Source organism: Hibiscus syriacus, unplaced genomic scaffold (genome assembly GCF_006381635.1).
Source record: "Hibiscus syriacus cultivar Baekdansim isolate YM2019G1 unplaced genomic scaffold, ASM638163v2 tig00117034_pilon, whole genome shotgun sequence".
NCBI lineage: Eukaryota > Viridiplantae > Streptophyta > Magnoliopsida > Malvales > Malvaceae > Hibiscus > Hibiscus syriacus.
Genome location: NW_024063533.1, coordinates 3129114 through 3148712, shown reverse-complemented (window position 1 = coordinate 3148712; position 19599 = coordinate 3129114). Strand labels below are relative to the sequence as shown.

At 34.2% G+C, this 19599-nt stretch overlaps 2 protein-coding genes across 2 annotated transcripts; both read left to right on the top strand.

Moving 5' to 3' along the window:
* Positions 1–2342: 2342 nt before the first annotated feature.
* Positions 2343–3759, top strand: LOC120196608 (U-box domain-containing protein 21-like). Its single transcript, XM_039198376.1, has one exon. It carries the CDS (start codon positions 2371–2373, stop codon positions 3691–3693), a length of 1323 nt encoding a protein of 440 aa, XP_039054307.1. The 5' UTR covers positions 2343–2370; the 3' UTR covers positions 3694–3759.
* A 1282-nt stretch (positions 3760–5041) lies between these two features.
* Positions 5042–19311, top strand: LOC120196496 (tRNA threonylcarbamoyladenosine dehydratase-like). The gene is made up of 11 exons (XM_039198299.1): positions 5042–5189; positions 5538–5581; positions 7478–7577; positions 9142–9289; positions 10140–10352; positions 11030–11164; positions 11873–12004; positions 12302–12517; positions 17246–17370; positions 18273–18330; positions 19000–19311. The coding sequence occupies exons 1-11, from the start codon at positions 5101–5103 to the stop codon at positions 19108–19110; spliced, it is 1371 nt and encodes a 456-aa protein (XP_039054230.1). The 5' UTR covers positions 5042–5100; the 3' UTR covers positions 19111–19311.
* Positions 19312–19599: the final 288 nt, after the last annotated feature.

Sequence of the window (19599 nt, the reverse complement as noted above, 5' to 3'; positions counted from 1 at the left end):
CTAAAAATTGAATATAAACCGAACAATAAACAAACACTAAATGAACGCTAAACGAACACTACACTAACGCTAAATGAACACGTTCGTGAACATATAAACGCGTTCACGAACATGTTCGTAAACAATAAATAAACGAACACTGACACCTTCAAAAATAAATAAACCAACATGGACACGATATTTTAAACAAACACAAATCAAACACAAACACTAGAAAATAAACACATGAACATAGTCTTATATTTTAAACAAACATGAACCAAACACTAGAAAATAAACACACGAACATAATCTTATTCGTTCAAACTCGATTCATTTACACCCCTATACGTAATCTATGAAGTAATGTGAATCACCTCATTCATATATATATATATATATATATATATATAGATTAAGCATAAATATATTTATTTTAAAGATAAATGTTAATATTTGAATTATATAAATTGGAACAATATATGAATCTTGATTAAATATATATACTTACTTTTTATATTTATATATAATATAACACATAATTATTTTATGTAATTAGGTTCTTAAATTTTTTAATTATATGTATTTAATTTTGATTCATATTTATAGTTTTAATATTATTTAGTTAAAAATAATATATATGATATCATTTGTTTCAACAAAAATATTTTATGTAATGTTGTATCAAATTAAAAAAAAAAAACTAACTATTTGATATGAATATTTGCTTATGGATATTATAATTAGAATATTATGTATTAAACAAGAGTTTGATTAAAATATTAATATCCGTTGAGATTAAAGTTTTATTTGATATCTACTTTTATGCCTATAAATATATAAGTTTTTTTTGAGAAAAAAATAAAAAATTATACAATTCATATTGAGATAACAATACAAATTTCTCTCCTTATTCTTATATCTTTTCTTATTATTATTGCTTCTTTCGTTTTATTCCATTACACATTATCATTACAACTCGCTCAAAAGCAATAACTTATTTGCATAGGAGATCATATTTCCAACCATGTCAATACACCACAATCTCATATAAGAATATTATATAGTACTTTTGATAGATTAATACATTATGTATCTTTTTCTAATTATCGTCTATATATTTATCTTAATTTGATTACATGTTAGATTTTGAATGAGATTGAATCATAAGTTATTGTAGATCAGAAGTTTACAAGTTTTAAATGAGATTGAATTATATGTTAATGTAAACCAGAAGCTTTCAAGTTTGTATGAATGAAATTGAATTACATGTTATAGTAAAGCAAAAGATTACAAGCTTAGAATGAGATTGAACCACAAATTATGGTGAACCCGAAGTTTATAAGTTTAAAATTTTTAATTAGTTGATATGATTGGTTAGACCATCCCAATCAATAATGATGTAAAAAATTATTGCGATGTGCATAAACATTAATTAAAAGGACTTGAAGTTCTTATGTTTGTTATTCTCAATGGAATTTAGAACTTCACTAGTTGAAAATGAGATTGAGTGTCTTATATATGATTGAAATATGGGCCCATTTATCCATAATATAAAAAGTTTTAATATGATTTCAATAGAAACATCTACAAGATAAATTACACATATGTAATCAAATTACATACATGCATGTTTCCTCATTGTCTTATATTACTCTATAAATTTAGATTTTTCACAAAATTACTTTAAAACTCACAAAATTCAACCTCAAATCTAAAACTCATGAAATCATAAACCATTATAGTCTATAATATCTACCATTCAATCAACATGAAACTAAGATACACATCTCGCTTCTTCCTTCACTCGCTATTGGGATTTGGAAGAAGATCCTTCATTATCGAAAATCAAAAAGAATTTGACACCATAATTTTTTCCATAAAAAAAATAAAATTTGGGATCATTTCATTATTTTTAGAAGAAAAATATCAAGTCATAATTTTGTTAAGTATTTAACGAGGGAGATTAAAATAAAAGTAAATAGAAAAATTAGTGAATAAATTAAAAAGTTTTAAACTTTAATGATCAAAGTAAAAAGTAAGAATAAGAATAAAGTTGAATGAGTTTAACTAAAAAAACTGGATAGAAAGTTTACCCAATCCCGCGCCGTCACCGGTCGCCGGTCATGTCAGAGACTTGTTGACTCGATGACTCAGTCAGCTTGTCAATACTTAGCCGACCCCAAGATCAATTTCAATATTTTACCTACTGATTTCATTTCATTTGATTCTCTTCCTAATTGGCGGTCAAACCTCGAATTCTTTTTCCCTAACAGTACCTAGCTTTGACCCGACTTAGTTTTACCTTTACCTTCCTCCTATAAATACCCAAACCTTAATCGCCAAATTTCGCCCGACTTCGCTTGCATTTGGTTCTTTCAATACTCCAAAATGATTTTATCTTGGAAAAATCGCAGAGCCCTCAACAAGAAGAACAACAACCATCGTCTGTGTGAAGATTTGGATGCGGAAATCAACATTCCGACTCACTTCCGATGCCCAATTTCTCTTGATTTGATGAAAGATCCCGTGACGATGTGTACTGGGATCACCTATGATCGAGAGAACATAGAGAGATGGATTGAAGCCGGCAACGAAACTTGCCCATTCACCAAACAGATATTGAACACCTTTGATCAGATCCCCAATCATATACTGCGACGGATGATCCAAGATTGGTGCGTTCAGAACCGTTCTCTCGGCGTTGAACGGATCCCTACCCCACGAATTCCAGTTTCTCCATTTGAAGTCTCCGAGATTTGTTCAAGGATTGCCAGTGCTACTCGACGTGGAGATGAAAACAAGTGTGGGGAATTGGTTAGGAAAATCAAGAATTGGGGCAAGGAAAGCGAAAGAAACAAGCATTGCATTATAGAGAACGGAACGGGTTGTGTTTTATCAGCTTGTTTCGAGTCTTTCGCCGGTGATTCATTCGAGAAACACGTAAATCTGTTGGTGGAAATTCTATCGGTGCTGTCTTGGATGTTCCCTTTTGTCGAAGAAGGCCGATCTAAGATCGTTTCTGAGTCTTCTTTACGTTGTATCATTTGGCTTTTGAGGAACGGAGATCTTTCTGCTAGACAGGCTTCGGTCTTGGTGCTCAAGGAGATTCTTCATTCGGATGAAAGAGGGATAATTCCAAACACCTTGCGAGCAATTGAAGGAGTTGCTGAAGCACTGTTTTGTTTGATCAAGGAATCAATTTCACCAGCTGCCACTAAAGCTTCGTTGATGTCTATTTACTGCATGATTTCTTCAACGGCGAAGAACGACAAAATTACCTCCAGATTTGTGGAAATGGGTTTGGTGGGTGTGATCGTAGAAGCCATTGTTGAGGCGGAGAAAAGCGTTTGTGAAATTGCTTTGGGCGTATTGGATGAAATTTGCAATACTAAAAAGGGGAAAGAAGAGGCCTGCAAGAACGCTTTGATTACGGCGGTGTTAGTGAAGAAAATTTGGAGAGTTTCGAATTGGGCGACGGAGCTTTCGGTGTCGATATTGTGGAAGCTTTGCTCGGAGGAAAGTGTAAGGATAGAGGCTATTCAAGTGGGGGCGTTTAAGAAGTTGTTAGTGAGCTTGCAGGTTGGATGTGGTGAAAATACGAAGGGGACGGTGAAAGAATTGCTGAAATTGCTTAATGTTTACAACAATAGAGTAGATTCTTCTTGTTTGGATTCATCCATGGATTTCAAGTATCTCAAAAGGCCATTTTGATTTACATCAAAGATAGTTTATACCAAATGGGAAACATTCAATGAAAAAAATCATTCATTTTTTAAATTTTCTTGCCAAAATCCGGATCTGCTGGTAGAAAGATGAAGGTAGAGCTGCAATAATATATCTGGGCTAACAAAAACGAAAGAGATTAAAATAAATAAATAAAATTAATGAAGAATCAATTTATTCATTTTGAAATGCATAAAGATTTAATTAGTTTATTTTTTTTTGGTAAAGAGACTAAAGTACAATTCTGGAATAGTAAAGCGGTTGACATGCTTTTTTATAGGGAAAACTCATGTACGACTGAAGTTTGTCTGCTAATTTATTTATGTTATTGAACTTTTAGTTTTATTAATTATAAAAATGAATTTTAATTTCCGCTTCAACTATGTTATTATGCTATTAAGTCAGTGAAGGGACAATTATATGATTAACGGTTGCTGACACGGTATGTCACACCAAAATTATATTGTTTTAGACACTAAATTTTAGGGGTGTATCAATTTTATCAGTGAGCTTTTGAACATTTTAATTTTTTGACAATGCACTTTTCGACTGCTTTCGGCAACCAATTACCGCTCGTCACCGATCGTTTTTCACGATAAAAATGGTACCAAAATATTCATATTTCACTCCTCATTCTTCTCATATGATTAGTTTTCCATGAAACCCATTTAAAATCGACAAAAGTAAACAAAATAAAAATTACTAATTTTTAGATGTTTGGAGGCTTTCTTAGATTTATGAGATTTGAGGTGTTTGTTTGAAATTATGGACGGCAAAAATCATATTTCGGGAAGATAAACAACATACCTCAAAACTAGCCTCATCAGATTGTCATCAAAAGAGATCCGCATATTAATACGTTGAACTTTTAAATGAATTTTCGTCGATTTTAAGTGAGTTTCGTAGAAAATCCTAAGAGGAGAAAGAGGAGTGAAATATGACCATTTTGATGTCGATCTTACCGTAAAATATGACCAATGACGGGCGATGCTTGGTTATCAATGATAGCTAAAAAATACGATGATAGCTAAAACGACGTCGTTTTAGGCATCATAACAATCGTGCCAAAATGATTTTATTTTAATATGGCAAATCATGTTAGCAATTGTTAGCCATATCAATGTCTAGTTACTAACTTGACGGCAAAGTGGCATAATTAAAACAGAAATCAAAATTCAGTATTATAATTGACAAAACTAAAAGCTTAATGACATAAACGAGTCAACAAGAAAAATTTAGTGGTATCTAAAGTAGTTTTCTCTGTTTATATTATTCACATCAATGGGTTTGTATAGGGTTAAGTCTAAACCCTAGCCAGTGTGGCAGTATCCCGCCTAAAATCCTGAGCTGCGGACATTGAAGATTAAGGACCCAAAGCAAAAGCGTAACATAAAAATGGAGAAGCTGAAAACCTTGGCTTTAGTGGGAGGCGGAGCTTTTGTAGGTTCTGTTTCTACCTTGTTTCTTCTTAAGCTTCTCCCAAGGCAAGTGTCTTCTCATACCGTATGAAATTCAGTTGATCTCATTGATTCGTCGATTGTTTTTTTCTCTATTTTCCCTTGAAAGTGTCTGTTCATTTTTGTTTGTCCACATCCATCTCGCTAAAATTCCTAAATCTGAATAAAATTTCTTGGCTATGCTTTCTTTTCAGGATTTTTTTTTGAAGTTATTAATTACCTTTTAGTTGCCCAGGAAAAAAAAAGAAGACTAACTATAAGAATTTTGAACTAATCGTTTACTTGATCTGATTTCGTAAATGATAGAAAATTGGTTATATCCTTTAATCAGTTTATCAGATTTTTTTAATGATTGAATTATCTTTGTTTTTGCAGAAGGAATTCAAATCAGTGCGACAGCAAGGCTATCGGATCGAATGGTAATGTCTGTTTTATTTACTTAGTAATTGTCTTGTTATACAGCATTTCTATGTTTTAGGAAATCGGATTAATTGTGGAACTTTCGCCTGAAAGAAAAGGCTTGCTGTTGTATAGTATTCTCTCCTTTGTTGGGGTTGCTGAATAATATTCTCTCATTTGATGGATCTCTACATGGTTTTAGCTATTATCTCTATGCCTTGTAACGTTTTTGACAATTGACAGGCAAGACGCTTTTCTTTAGCTGAAAAAGTATTTCTGCTACATAAACCGATATCTGAGATTGTTCTGGTAAATATGATTAACTTAGACTAATATTTAGCAGTCTTGTCAAAGCGTGCGCCCAGGCATGCCTGTGCCTTAGCATTATTCAACAAAATTGCACTAGATCCTTTCAGGCCAGGCTCACACCTAGTGTGCTTAGGCACCCTCTTTGTTAAGGGGATAGGCATTTTTTCTTTTATTTCTTCTATTTCTTCCCTTTTTTTTATTTGGTATGCCTTTAGTAGTATGAAAAGGATACTATCAAACTCTATACTTCCAAATATTTACGCATTCAACAAAAAACATTGACCAATAAAGTTGCATGTTTTGTAGATAAACTAGACTCCACTTTAGAGTTTATCATATATCTTAAGCTTTATATATATATATATATTACAAAATCTCACTCATTTACGAATTGTGCTTTATTTCACTCAGGCTAGTGCCCTTTTTTGTGTCCTGTGCTCGAGTATAAGGGTTTAAGCACCTAGAATGCACCTTATGCCCTTGACAACATAGATATATGGGCAATTACTAGTTATAAGCTTATCAGTTATCACTTACTCGCTGACTGATGAATCTCTATGAATTTGATATTATAATGAACCCATGATTGTTTGAAAAACAACTTCTAACAGGATTTTGTAGTGTTCTGTTTAATAAAGAGGCTATGTGAAATTGAGTTTATTGTATTATTTCATTATTTTTTAGGATATGAATTAGGGCAAACACATGGTTATTATTATTTTTTGACAATTTTGTTTTATTTTATTAATATAATGAATTATGGATTTTTTATGACCAAAATAATGTTTTATGATTAGGGGTGAAATCGGTTCAGTTCTGTCGGATTTATTGAATTTTTGAATCATACATTTCAATTCGGTTTGAATTGGTTCTTGGTTTTTCCATATTAATTTTTGTTTTCGATTTTTTTGACTTTATTTTGATAAAATGGATTTGTTTTATGTTTTTGACATTTATTTGATAAATTTTCAAAGTCTTTTATGTAAATATTTGTAGAAAAATTTACTTTTGAAATAAATAAACAATTCATAAATCTTATATAATATTTGTAGTTTTCAAAGTCTTCTATGTTTTGCTTATTCCTCCTCTACGTTTTTCAAGTTATTTAGTGAGAGATCTAAACTTTTGAGAAGCTAGGAGATCAAGTTTGGGAGTAATCTTGTGAGAAGCTAGGAGATTCAAGTTTGGATTAAATGATATGGCAGTGTTGCATCTCTGTTTCTGTATGTGACAGCATCACCAAGTTAAAAGATTCTTGATATTTTCTTTTGGCTAGACACTTCTAAGGAAACTTGCATGACGTGGTGATTGTTGTTTGATTGTGTAGTATGCTTGTCACAAGTGATGAAAAGCTGCAGGTATTTTAGTTCTTTTGTTTGATGCTCTAATTGACCTATAACGCACATAGAAGGCTAAGCATGCTAGATTTGGTAGAGGCAATCGTAGTTGTTAATTATGGGTTATTTTAAATTTTCAACATCATTTACCTTTCAAATTTGAACTCTTTCTCGTTAAGCTTTTTGTATGATATTAGAAAGTTGGTAAAAATGTTTTTGTAATTTGTTCCATTTCTTTGATTGCTATTTCTGGAACTGGAAATGCATCAGACACAACATTCAGATATGGGATTGATCTTGGAAATGGGAATTGTGGGCTGGCTGCCTTGAACCTTCTAGCAGATGAAATAGTTTCTGAACAACTGACTAGGTAAATCTCTTTAACCTGAGGTCTATGGTTGAATTATTTTTCAAAGTTGACCCACTTTACGAATTTAAAATGCTACATGAGAATTGTGGTTTTTTGTTCATTTCTCAAATTCTTAGGCAATGCTTTCCCTAAATCTTGTATTCTCACTTGTAAAGACAAGCCGAAAGTCAAAGTGAGAGTATTGGTCTTTTTGTGTTTGTATAGCATGTGCACTACTCTCTCACTTTCTGGACTTACGAAAAATGTTTATTTCTATGATATATTATCATACTATATGTGACTCTTGCTATAACAAAGATTTTTATGTGGATGATCAACCTGGCAACTTTCAACAATTGGGAGAATTTCTGGATCAAAATAATTGAGGTTTCCGAACAACACACTCCACAATAAGCAGAAACCCTGTAGCTATGTACAATGTCTACATTTGGGGTGTAAGCTACAAAAATGTTGGTTGAATAGTTTGTGAATGAGCACAATTTTAGCTTTTTTATGTGCTGTTACTAATTAAATAAACAAATTTAAGCACATTTAACTAGTGAGTCATGTTTTACTATCATAAAAAAAGTGAGCCTTGCTTTATTATAGGTGAGATTGGCTTGTTTAAATTCATCTAGCTACTATATATGTATTACTTGAAAGTTTTCCTTTTAGATTTTTATACTTCTACTATTTTACTTTCATTTTAGACATTTTGTAGTGTTCTAGTCAAAACCTGCATTCTTTTTAAATTACAGCTAGAACTCAATTTTTTGGATAATTGATCTTAATAAGTAACTTATAACATATAGACCTGGTGTTTAAAGTTCATTTAAATGGCTAAAGATACTGGCTCTAACATTTCTCTCTTTTTCCTCCTTGTTGACGCTTCCTACACCTCTCACCCTCATCCACGCTCCTCTCACTGATCATCTTTCATTTCCAGTAACTCAAGTTAAGAGTGTCATGTTGTTTGGAATTAATTTTTTGTGATGAATGCGTTACTTGCTGATTTTTTCCCAATCTAATCAGCTAAAAGTTTATGGAAACTGGTATCGAGTTAGCTTGAACAGAACATTGAAACTCAACATTGACCAGCTTAAGCTCAGTTCCTAGTATAAAAGTTGGGTCCGAGCAGATCCAAGCTAGGTTGATGATTGAGAAATTTGTCTCAGAAATTGATCTTGAAAATGATTGAATACTTTGTTAGAGATATTGTAGTGGTGTTGTATGTCTGATGTAGCCAACCCACACATTTGAAGCAGATCAGGGGTTTCTTGGGAAAACATTATCAAAGAATTCATGTTTCTACAAAATATTTTTAGTGAAGGGTGTTACTATGTAGCCTTTTTTTCTCACTCGTCTTTTATCTATTTTAGTTAATGCTTTACACTAACACTTTGTATTTTGGAGGTATCATGTGGGAGCCTTATATTGTTATGGATATAATCATTGCAATAGTGAAAGTTTGAGAATGATTTATTTACTGTTAAAATTCTTAGGCTATTGTTATGAACTAAAGTATGGTCATGCATTGACCAATATTCATTTAGTAAGTGAATATGTCTTTTTTGCTTGTTGCTAGGAATATTCAGTTCTTTGGCCTTGACTCTCAAGAAAAGGTTACATCATCCTATGTTGTGGTCATTGGTCTTGGAGGTGTTGGAAGTCATGCTGCATCTATGCTTTTGAGATCCGGAGTTGGCAAGCTCCTATTGGTGGACTTTGACCAGGTATCTTATATCTAACATTAATCCATTGTTAACTATTTTGGCTTTGCTAGTATATGGTATGTATATTGCATATTTTTCCAAATTTTGTGTGCGGTATTGCTTCTCTGTTGCAAGTTGTCTTAAGCTAGAATTGCTGGTCGATCACAATTGATGTGTCAATATGTTATTTTCCTTGGGTCCTACATTTATTGCATCTATTGTCATGTTCTTAAATTTCTGTAAAACTTAAATTATTTAGAAAATATTGTGACTTCACAAATTTGGAAACGTAATAAATGTTGATATCATACTTAAAAACAAAAGAATTTTATAAATTCCACCTCAAGAGTCGAATTTTAGATGAGATATTAGTGTTCAAAATCCCACATCCAAATTCCAATTTTTTTTAAAATTTTGGAAGACTAAATAATTTAATTTTACTTTTTGAATTTGTTTCTAGAAATAAGTATCCTCCTTGGAATCCTTCATCCAAACATTCTCGTAACGGAAGTTTGAAATTTGGACAAATTTGCCCATGGAAAAAAACCAGGAACTTACTGTCTGTGTCATTACTATCTTTATACCATTGGATGTGCCAATTAAATTGAATATTTTGGGTAAAAGTGGATTCCCGCTTTCTTGTGACATCATTGTTTTGTGGCTTGCTCCTTTTGGAACTTCCAAATATACAATTTAATAATATTATATAGAACTTTTCCATCAATTTTCTTGTTCAAATTTCACTTTGCTAGTGCGAGGAGCAAATAATGTAAGTTGCATGTGGATGTGAAGCATGTATTTTCTTTAAAAATTCATCTGCATTAATTTCTTTTAATAAGAAATCTATACTTATTCTTCATTATACGAGAAGGTCTCTCTTTCATCATTAAATAGACACGCTGTTGCAACACGAGCAGATGTTGGTATCCCTAAAGCAGAGTGCCTCAAGAAGCATTTCTCTTCAATCTTCCCTGAGTGCCAAGTAGATGCAAAGGTGCTGCTATATGATGCGTCATCTGAGGAAGAAATTCTTTCTGGCAACCCTGATTTTGTTTTGGATTGCATTGACAACATCGACACAAAGGTGTGATCATAATTCATGAACTTTCAGTTTTACCAACAGGGTATATCAGAAGTTTATAAATGTTGCAGTCAAATGGTTTTTGACCATATATACAAGTAATTTCTTTCTGCGATTCATTTTATGTTTTAATTTATGTAATATTTTTTTATCATGTTAGTGCATGGGTAATCCTTCTTTATGCTTGTTTGAAATTCTACTCATCTAGAGCATGAGTAAGCAAGCGACATAGTTTCTAAATGACTTAATATGTGATTAGGTACCTGAATTTGGCACTTTTTTCTAATATGATGCCTGTGTTTTTTATCCAATTTGGTACCCGAATTATTTATTTTTCTAATGTGGTACCTGAATTTGGCACTTTTTTCTAATGTTGTACATGAAATTGAAAATTTTAACTTTTATGATGTGGCCTTTGTGCCATGTGTCACAATCTCATTGATTGTTGAGATGCCACATCATCGCATGTATCACATTGGAAAAAATTGAAAAATTCAGGTATCAAATTGGAGAAAAAGACTTTCAAATACATTATTGACTAAAAAGAACACAGGTAACACATTAGGGAAAAGAAAGTGACATTCAGGTACCAAATAGTATATTAAGCCTTTTTGGAACTGCTCAGATTGTTGTAATGGAAGAAATTCTACCTAAGATGACTATATTTCCTCTTGTAATAGGTAGCACTTCTGGCTGCCTGTGTGCGCAGAGGTCTGAAGGTACTATCTGCAACAGGAGCTGGTGCGAGAGCCGATCCAACGAGAATTCGTCTAGCTGATTTAAGAGAGTCGACAAATGATCCATTGTCTAGAGCTGTAACCTCTTGGCCCTGTTTCAATTCTCAAAACTGTAGCTTGTTGAGATATTTTTATTTGCCTATCTCTGTCTTTGTGCTTCAATTTTTATTTGTTTTATTTTGGTGGCACCGAATGTTTCATGGTATTCATTAATTAATTTAATTAATTATTTTAAACTTCTGATTCTTTCTGGTACATATGAAATGGATTTAGATTTTGTTGCAATGAAATCTGATGTGCTCTTGTGAATCTAAATTGGTATATTATTTAAGATGCAAACTGTATTTTGTGTGAAAAGTTCGTTGTTTCTTCCACATCATCTATTAAGGCTTGGCTTAGTAGGGAGAATAGAAAAATGGAAAGTTGGAGAGGAGAAAAGTGGAAATACGAAAAATATATTATTTTATTATTGATTTTGAATACAGAGAAAGTTGTTTTGGAGTTGTCAGTCATTCTGAACTGGAGGCTCTTTTTATCTCTAGCTTTTGTAATCTACACTTGTTACTGCAGTTTTGTGGTTGTTGCTGACTTATGATTGGTGTTTACTTTTGGGGATCTTAGTGAGGTAGTTTTCATTTGGTTTTGAAAATCTTGAATATCTTATGCATGTGTTTGTTAATTTTGGAGATCCAATTTTGGGCTTGTTCATCTATTACATTATAAAACATTGTTTAGGGGGTTCATTGCTATTGTTTGCTTAACTCATTGTTAAATTCTTGCTTCTAGGTAAGACACCGTTTAAGGAAAGATCATGGGATTGAGGGTGGAATTCCTGTTGTTTTCTCTTTAGAGAAACCTAAAGCTAAGCTGCTTCCTTTTAGAGGACCAAGTGGTGAAGAAGACCCTTCAGATTATCAAGTGAGGATGCTTGCTTATTACTTTCGCAGTTTCAAATTTGATCACTTAACATCAAGCAGTGGGGAAATTTCATCCACTATATTGCAGCAGAATTTGGAATTTAAAATGCATTTGGATGGAGCTAAAGTTGTGTTTCTTCTAGAGAGAAAATTTGAAATTGCTACTTGCTAGTGTTAGGACCCTGGTTTCTACTATCACTAGATTTATAGGTAGGAGTAGAAGGGAACTGTCTTGGTTTACATTAGCATGCAATCTACATGATTAATCCAAGAATTTAATGTGTTATTCTGCTTTCAGATTGTACCTGGGTTTAGGGTCCGCATCATACCTGTTCTGGGTACCATCCCTGCAATTTTCGGACAGGTTATGGCCTCCTACGTTGTTACACAACTTGCAGGGTTTGATGTTCAAACAGAGCCAGTGGTAAATCTAGATGTTGATCATTATCAGACACTCCTGCAACGGCTTATTGAGCATGAGGAGTCATTATATGGTACAGACATGCAAGTCCAGGTAGGATTTGGCCCAAAACTCTTTTCATGAAGAGTCATTATTTTCTGGCATTCTGTCAGCTTCCATTTCATGAACTGAAGTCGAAACCTTTGGATGTCAGCTTTCAACTTAAAGCTATTGAACAAATGTGAGAAGAAATGAAATTCTTACTTTATTGCTCTAAACGTAAATTACAATTTATAAGGAAGAACTACTCTAAGTTAGGAAATAATTTCTAAGATCAGGGAATTAGATTAGTTGACTATTTACATAAGGCAAACTCCTAGAATTAAGAAAAAAAAGATATTGTTCCTTGATTCTAGGAATTCCAACACTCCCCTCAAGCTGGTGTATAGATGTTCATCAAACCCAGCTTGCTAGTGAGATCTTCAAACATGTTCTTGTTTAGGCTCTTGGTAAACAAGTCTGCAATTTGTTGTTTAGTTGGTAGGTAGGTTATGCATACTTCCCCTGATTCGATCTTTTCTTTGATAAAATAGCGATCTATTTCTACATGTTTGGTACGATCATGGTGAACCGGATTGTATGCTATGCTCACTGCTGCCTGATTGTCACAGTACAGTTTCATAGGTCTGGTGTGAGGCATTTTTAATTCCCTCATTAGTCGTTGTATCCAAATTCCCTCGCATATACCATGTGACACAGCTCGATATTCAGTTTCAGCACTACTGCGGGCTACAACAGATTGTTTTTTACTTCTCCACGTCACAAGGTTACCCCACACGTAACTGCAGTAACCGCTTGTAGACCTTCTATCATTCACCGAACCTGCCCAATCAGCATCTGTGTAGATGTCTACATATCGGTTATTTGTTTTCTTGAAGTATAGGCCCTTACCCGGGGTTCCCTTCAAGTATCTCAACACCCTATGGACAGCCTCTAGATGCTTCTCCCTTGGGTTATGCATATATTGGCTGATAACACTCACACTGAAAGCAATGTCAGGACGAGTGTGGGATAGATAGATAAGTTTTCCCACAAGTCGTTGATATCTCCCCCTGTCTACTTCCTCTCCATCTTCATTATTTCCAAGTTTCAAATTGAATTCCATCGGGGTCTCAACAGGTCTGCAACCTAACATGCCAGTATCCTTCAGTAAATCTAGAAATATTTCGTTGAGAGATGGAGATACTTAGAAATATTTCGTTGAGAGATGGAGAGTCGAGACCTTGCTAATTCCATTCCAAGGAAGTATTTTAGATTTTCCAAGTCCTTAAGCTCAAATTCAGTGCTAAGGAACTCTTTTAGGCATCTGATTTCATTCGAATCATCTCCTGTTAGAATGATATCGTCAACATAGACTATAAGGATGGAGCATTTACCTTCCTTTGAATGTTTTTAGAACATGGTATGGTCAACTTGTCCTTGGGTATATGCCCTGCTGGTCATAGCCTTGGCAAATCGACTAAACCAAGCTCTTGGGGATTGTTTCAACCCATATAGTGATTTCTTTAACCTGCATACCCGACCTTTTTCTTCTTCGAATCCTGGTGGAAAGTCCATATACACTTCCTCAAGCAATTCACCATATAGGAAGGCGTTTTTAACATCCAACTGAGTCAAAGGCCAATCAAGATTGCAGCAAGTGATAGAAGACCCGAATAGTATTAAGTTTGGCAACAGGTGCAAAGGTCTCATCATAGCGAGCCCATATGCTGAGTGAATCCCTTTGCCACAAGTCGAGCCTTGTGCCTGTCAATAGTTCCATTAGTTTTGAATTTGTGGTGAAAATCCATTTGCAGCCTACTGGTTTTTTCCCTGTAGGCAGATCCGAGATTTCCCATGTTCCAATGTTTTTTAGAGCATTCATTTCTTCCATTACAGCATGTTTCCATTCGGGTGATTCAAGAGCTTCCTTCACATCCCTTGGAGTTTTTACATGGTCAATATTTGTCACAAAGTTTTTGTATGACTTGGATAGATTTCCATAAGACACAAACCGAGAGATAGGGTGTTGGGTGCAGGTCCTTGCACTTTTTCGAATATCAATTGGGAGATCAATAGATGGAGAATAAGGGGTTACCTCTGTTGTAGAACAGTCCACGGTTGTAGATGAATTTGGCACTGCTATGTCAGTTTCAGGAGAGTAATGACGCCTTGAATAAACCCGGAGTTCCGAAGCACAGAGTTGTTGAGTTTCAAGAGCAAGCTGTTGCTGTTTCTGCAGACTAGGATCATCATTGCTGCTGGGAAAGGGGCTACTGTGAGGGGACTATGAGGATGTCATTAGGTGGCTGCTGTGAGGGGACTATGAGGATGTCATTTGTATGAAAATTTGTGGTAGATTAGGATCGGGTGGTGGAGTAATAAGGAGGGTATTGAGGTTCTCATCTTCATTGAGAATCTCTCTTGAAGATGAGTTGCTGAAAAATATGGTTATGTTTCAAAGAAGGTTACATCTCGGGAAACAAATGTACGATGCAAAGTAGGTGAGTAACATTTGTACCCTTTTTGCGTAGGGGAGTAGCCAACAAAAACACAAGTATGAGCACGAGAGTCAAGTTTAGATAGGTTGGGTTGATGGTTATGGACGAAGGCTTTACACCCGATATTTAACCGGTAAGGTAGAAACATGGAAAAGAGGGAAAGCTTTTTGAAAGGTATTTAGAGGTGTTTGAAATTTAAGGACTTTGGATGGCATTCGGTTGATTAGGTAGCATGCGGTAAGAACAACCTCTCCCCATAGGTATTTTGGGATATTTGTGATAAACATTAGGGCTCGAGCAACATTTAATAGGTGCCGATTTTTCCTTTCCGAAATTCATTTTGTTGTGGTGTGCCTGGACAGGAGCTTTGGTGTATGATGCCTTGTTCTGCAAGGTAAGGACTTAAAATCGAGTTGAAGTACTCTCTTCCATTATCGGTGCGGAGCGTTTGTATGACGGAATTGAATTGGGTTCTAATCATTGAATGAAAATTTTGAAATACTTTGGGTGTTTCGGACTTTTCTTTGAAGAGATAAACCCAACAAACTCTAGTATGGTCATCAATAAATGTTATAATCATCTAGCCCCCGTAATATTTTTCACTCGGCTAGCCCCATAGATCACTGTGTATTAAGGAGAAGGTTTGGATTGGATGTAAGGTTTTAATGTATAAGGAACACGAGTATGTTTTGAGAGTTGGCAGATTTCACACTTTAGGGAATTTGGATTTTTAGTTCAAAATAACAGTGGAAATACATACTTCATGTACAAGAAGTTTGGGTGTCCTAGCCTTTGGTTCCACAACATAATTGTGTCCTCATGTGAAGCAGATAACGCCAAACTTCTTTCTTATCGTCTTTATTCCATATGTAGAGTCCATCATCAACCTTAGCAGTGCCAATCATCTTTCCCGATTTCTGTTCCTGTACAACACAACCACGAGCAGGAAATCCAACAAGAGCAGCATTATCCTCAATTAGTTTACTAACTGACAGTAAATTGCAGGATAAACTTGGGACATGTAAGACTTTGTCAAGAGAGTTTTTCAGTGAGTTGAACTGCCCCAATCCCAGCAACAGGCAAGTATGAACCATCAGCTATTCGGATACGAGATTGATTGTGACAGGGGATGTAGCTGTGGAACAGGGATGAGTTACCTGTCATGTGGTCGGAGGCAAGTGGATTGATTAGTTGAATCCGAAGTAATATTAAAAGCAATACCTTGAATAGCCAAGGATCCATGAGCAGTAGGTGTTTCAAGTATCTTGTGTAGGGCTTCGAGTTGAGATTTGGTTAGGCGGACATCGAAGGTATTTTCTGTAGAGGATGAAGTGTTGGATGATACAAGGGCTGAGGTTTTAGATTCAAAAAGATTTTCTGATTGTTCTGCCATAGGAAGAAAACAACGCAAGAACAATTTTTAGAGGAAGAGCATAATAGGATCGAATGAGTCCTACAGTTCTGATGCCATGAACAAATGTGAGAAGAAATGAAATTCTTACTTTATTGCTCTAAACGTAAATTACAATTTATAAGGAAGAACTACTCTAAGTTAGGAAATAATTCCTAAGATCAGGGAATTAGATTAGTTGACTATTTACATAAGGCAAACTCCTAGAATTAAGAAAAAAAAAGATATTGTTCCTTGATTCTAGGAATTCCAACAGCTATTTTATTGATAAAGGCAATGTATTATTGGCTAGTTGAAGCTGTATTGCCTAAATACTTGGAATAATTACATTCATCTTTATTATTTCCACTGAAGACTGTTTTTATTAATATAAGCAACTTAAAACTATTGTTTTATAATATACATATTCTTCCTCATTAATTGACCTGGAGCACAGAAATCCATTCTAATTTAAATAATGCCTATCCACATTCACTCATTTGTTGAATACTGAAACGGATTGTCAATTGCTTAACCCAGATTATCCCACATTTAAAAGAGGTAAATAATAAATGGTAAATGATTAACAAACCCTTAAAAGCATTTTAAAATGACATTTATAATCTTATTATATATTTCAAATATTTGCGTCATAATATCATTTACCCAAGAAAAATTAAACAGAAGTCTTAAGTCCTTATGAAATTATGGTCAGTGGCATTGTTCCAAAATCTCTTTATTAGTAAACCGTTATATTCTGACCCTCCAGCTGGTTATGGTGTGTCATTCTTAGTTCCCTTGTCTGGGAAACCATTTCGACGTCATATTAGTACTTTTGTTAGTGATCTACATCATATTAATATTGTTCTTCAAATTTATGTGTTTTCCATTTCTTGTTGCCATTACCTGTAGGTTGATGTTGAGGAAGTGCGGTACATCGTTAAAGAGTTGTGGCATGGGAGAAGTGTAAGAGAACTATCTGCAAAAGATGTGGGCCGTGGCATGTGGCGATCTGTTAATGAGTTGATGCTTGTTAGGTATGGTTTGCTTCAGCTGTATAACTTGGAGCATTTGGCTTTCACTTTTTTTTTGGGTATAATTGCATAGGATCATCATGCTTTTTCTGATAGCGAGTTTATTACAAGTGTTTTTTATGTTGTTTATTCGTTATGGTCTGGGAATATCCTGAAACCCGTCTTATTTTTTATTTTTGCTAGTGTTGAATTATGGTGACATTTTTTAGTCCAACAGTACATTCTTTCCTGTAAAGCTCCCCCCAGTGGGGGTGAAATTGCGTAAAGGTGCTTTGTCCACATAACTAGAGGACTACCTCTATGTGGAATCTTATCATGTACTAAGTTATATGAGTATTGAGAATTCTTTCTCCCTTGGATTATCTTATTTTTGTTTTTATTAGTTCTGAACGATGGAGATTCTTTAGTCCTCTTACAATTGAAACTGGACACAAGTGCCTTGTCCAAGGACTAGGGGACTTTACCTTGTATAGAGCTAATATCATTTTATGTATGTATATTATTTCAGCTGCCCTCTCTAATCCAATTATGGATACATCCGTGCGTCCAATATATATTGGATAACAATTTTGTTACGTGGTGCATGGATAACATTTTAAGCTCATTTTTAAAGGAAATTGCATCAGTCTTTCCGCCATGAACTTTGAGTAGAGCCATTTCTTTTAACGTGTCACTAGTCCATTTCCGGCCATCTTGCAGTTGCACATGCTCAAGAATCAAGCCTAAGTGTAGCCTATTGATTGGTTCATAACCTTTGCTTGTACTTTTTATCTACTTAAAGCACAATATCTGTTACTAGAGTTGTGTTATAAATATAGTCTATGAATTGAAATCATACATGACTTGCACGTCTATGGTGATATTTGATTTACCTTTAATGCATTGTTATCCATTATTCATTTCAGATGGGATCAGGCAAAGCCAGCATCTGTATCAAATTTAGTTCTTTTAAAATTTAAAGAGGTATTGTCTTAGCAAAGACCCTTTGTATTTCTTACTTAATACTATACTTTTCCAAGTATTCTGAATTCTTTATATATACGTACCTTACTTTTCAAAGTATTAGGAATTTTGTTTTGTATTTAGTATTTACAATTTGTTAGGGTTTTGGGTTTAGTTATGAATATTTAATTCTTGATTAGATTTTACTTTAGCAAGTGCTTTTTTACAATCTTTTCATACTATTCTATAAAAGTCCAATGAATTCTTAGGTTTTTGTTTTGCATATATTCTTTTAGATCATCCTTCCATTGACAATTATGATGATATTTGTTTAATCTTAAGATTTTTAACATCTTGGATGCACTTAAAGAATGTACCTTTCTTGTGCTATTAATTCTTACTGTTAATCATCATTTTTTTTAATTCCCTTGGCGGATTCTCTGTTTCCGGATTTTGAATTCCATTTGTATGTTAGAGGAAGGAAATAGTAATTCATACTTCCAGGGTTCATCTTAGAGGAAGGAAAGTGAACAATTATGTCTTAGTGCTCACTAAATCTACATCAGATGATGGATCCCATGAAAGCAAAAGCTTCGATAGAACAACAAATGTTTATTTTCCTTTCATTTAGTCACTGTGGAATGAGCTTATTGCTGTTTCATAATTTGACGTGATATTTGTTATTTGAAGGCTGATGAACATGAGCAGAGGAGTCTAGAGGATATAAAAGAAAACGAACCAGCTTTTTTCAAGAGGGTGACATCCGTGCTGAAGCGAGCCGAACAAGACTTTGGCTTGTAACATGACGCAATCAGTTGAGTGGTTAATTTATGCAGTATATTTCAATGTGACTGTTCTTTATCCTTAGATGTTGATGTTCACATCCAACTTATGAACCATAGTGTCGTTTATACGCAATTTCCGTCTTTTGTTTCTTTTGCCTGTACTCTTTGCATAACTCGTCATTTATGTTTAAAATATGTTCTGTTCTCGGCCGGTTCATATCAGTGGCTTCAAGACATTTTTGGTTCAATCGGCTGCAAGAACAAACTTCATTTGATCTAAAAATGCATTCAAAATTTGAAGGGAAAAACATAAAAGAATTCCACGGATTGATTGGGAAGAGTCTATCCAAACCTCCTTTTCTTGTGGGTTGAATTTTGGCTCCAAAATTAGCAGTGGTCAGTCATATTCAATGAGAAATCAAGGCTTTCGTATACCACTTTAGATGCAAAATTTAATGATTACGGCAAATATTATGCTATAAAGAAAAGTGACAAACAAGCAAGC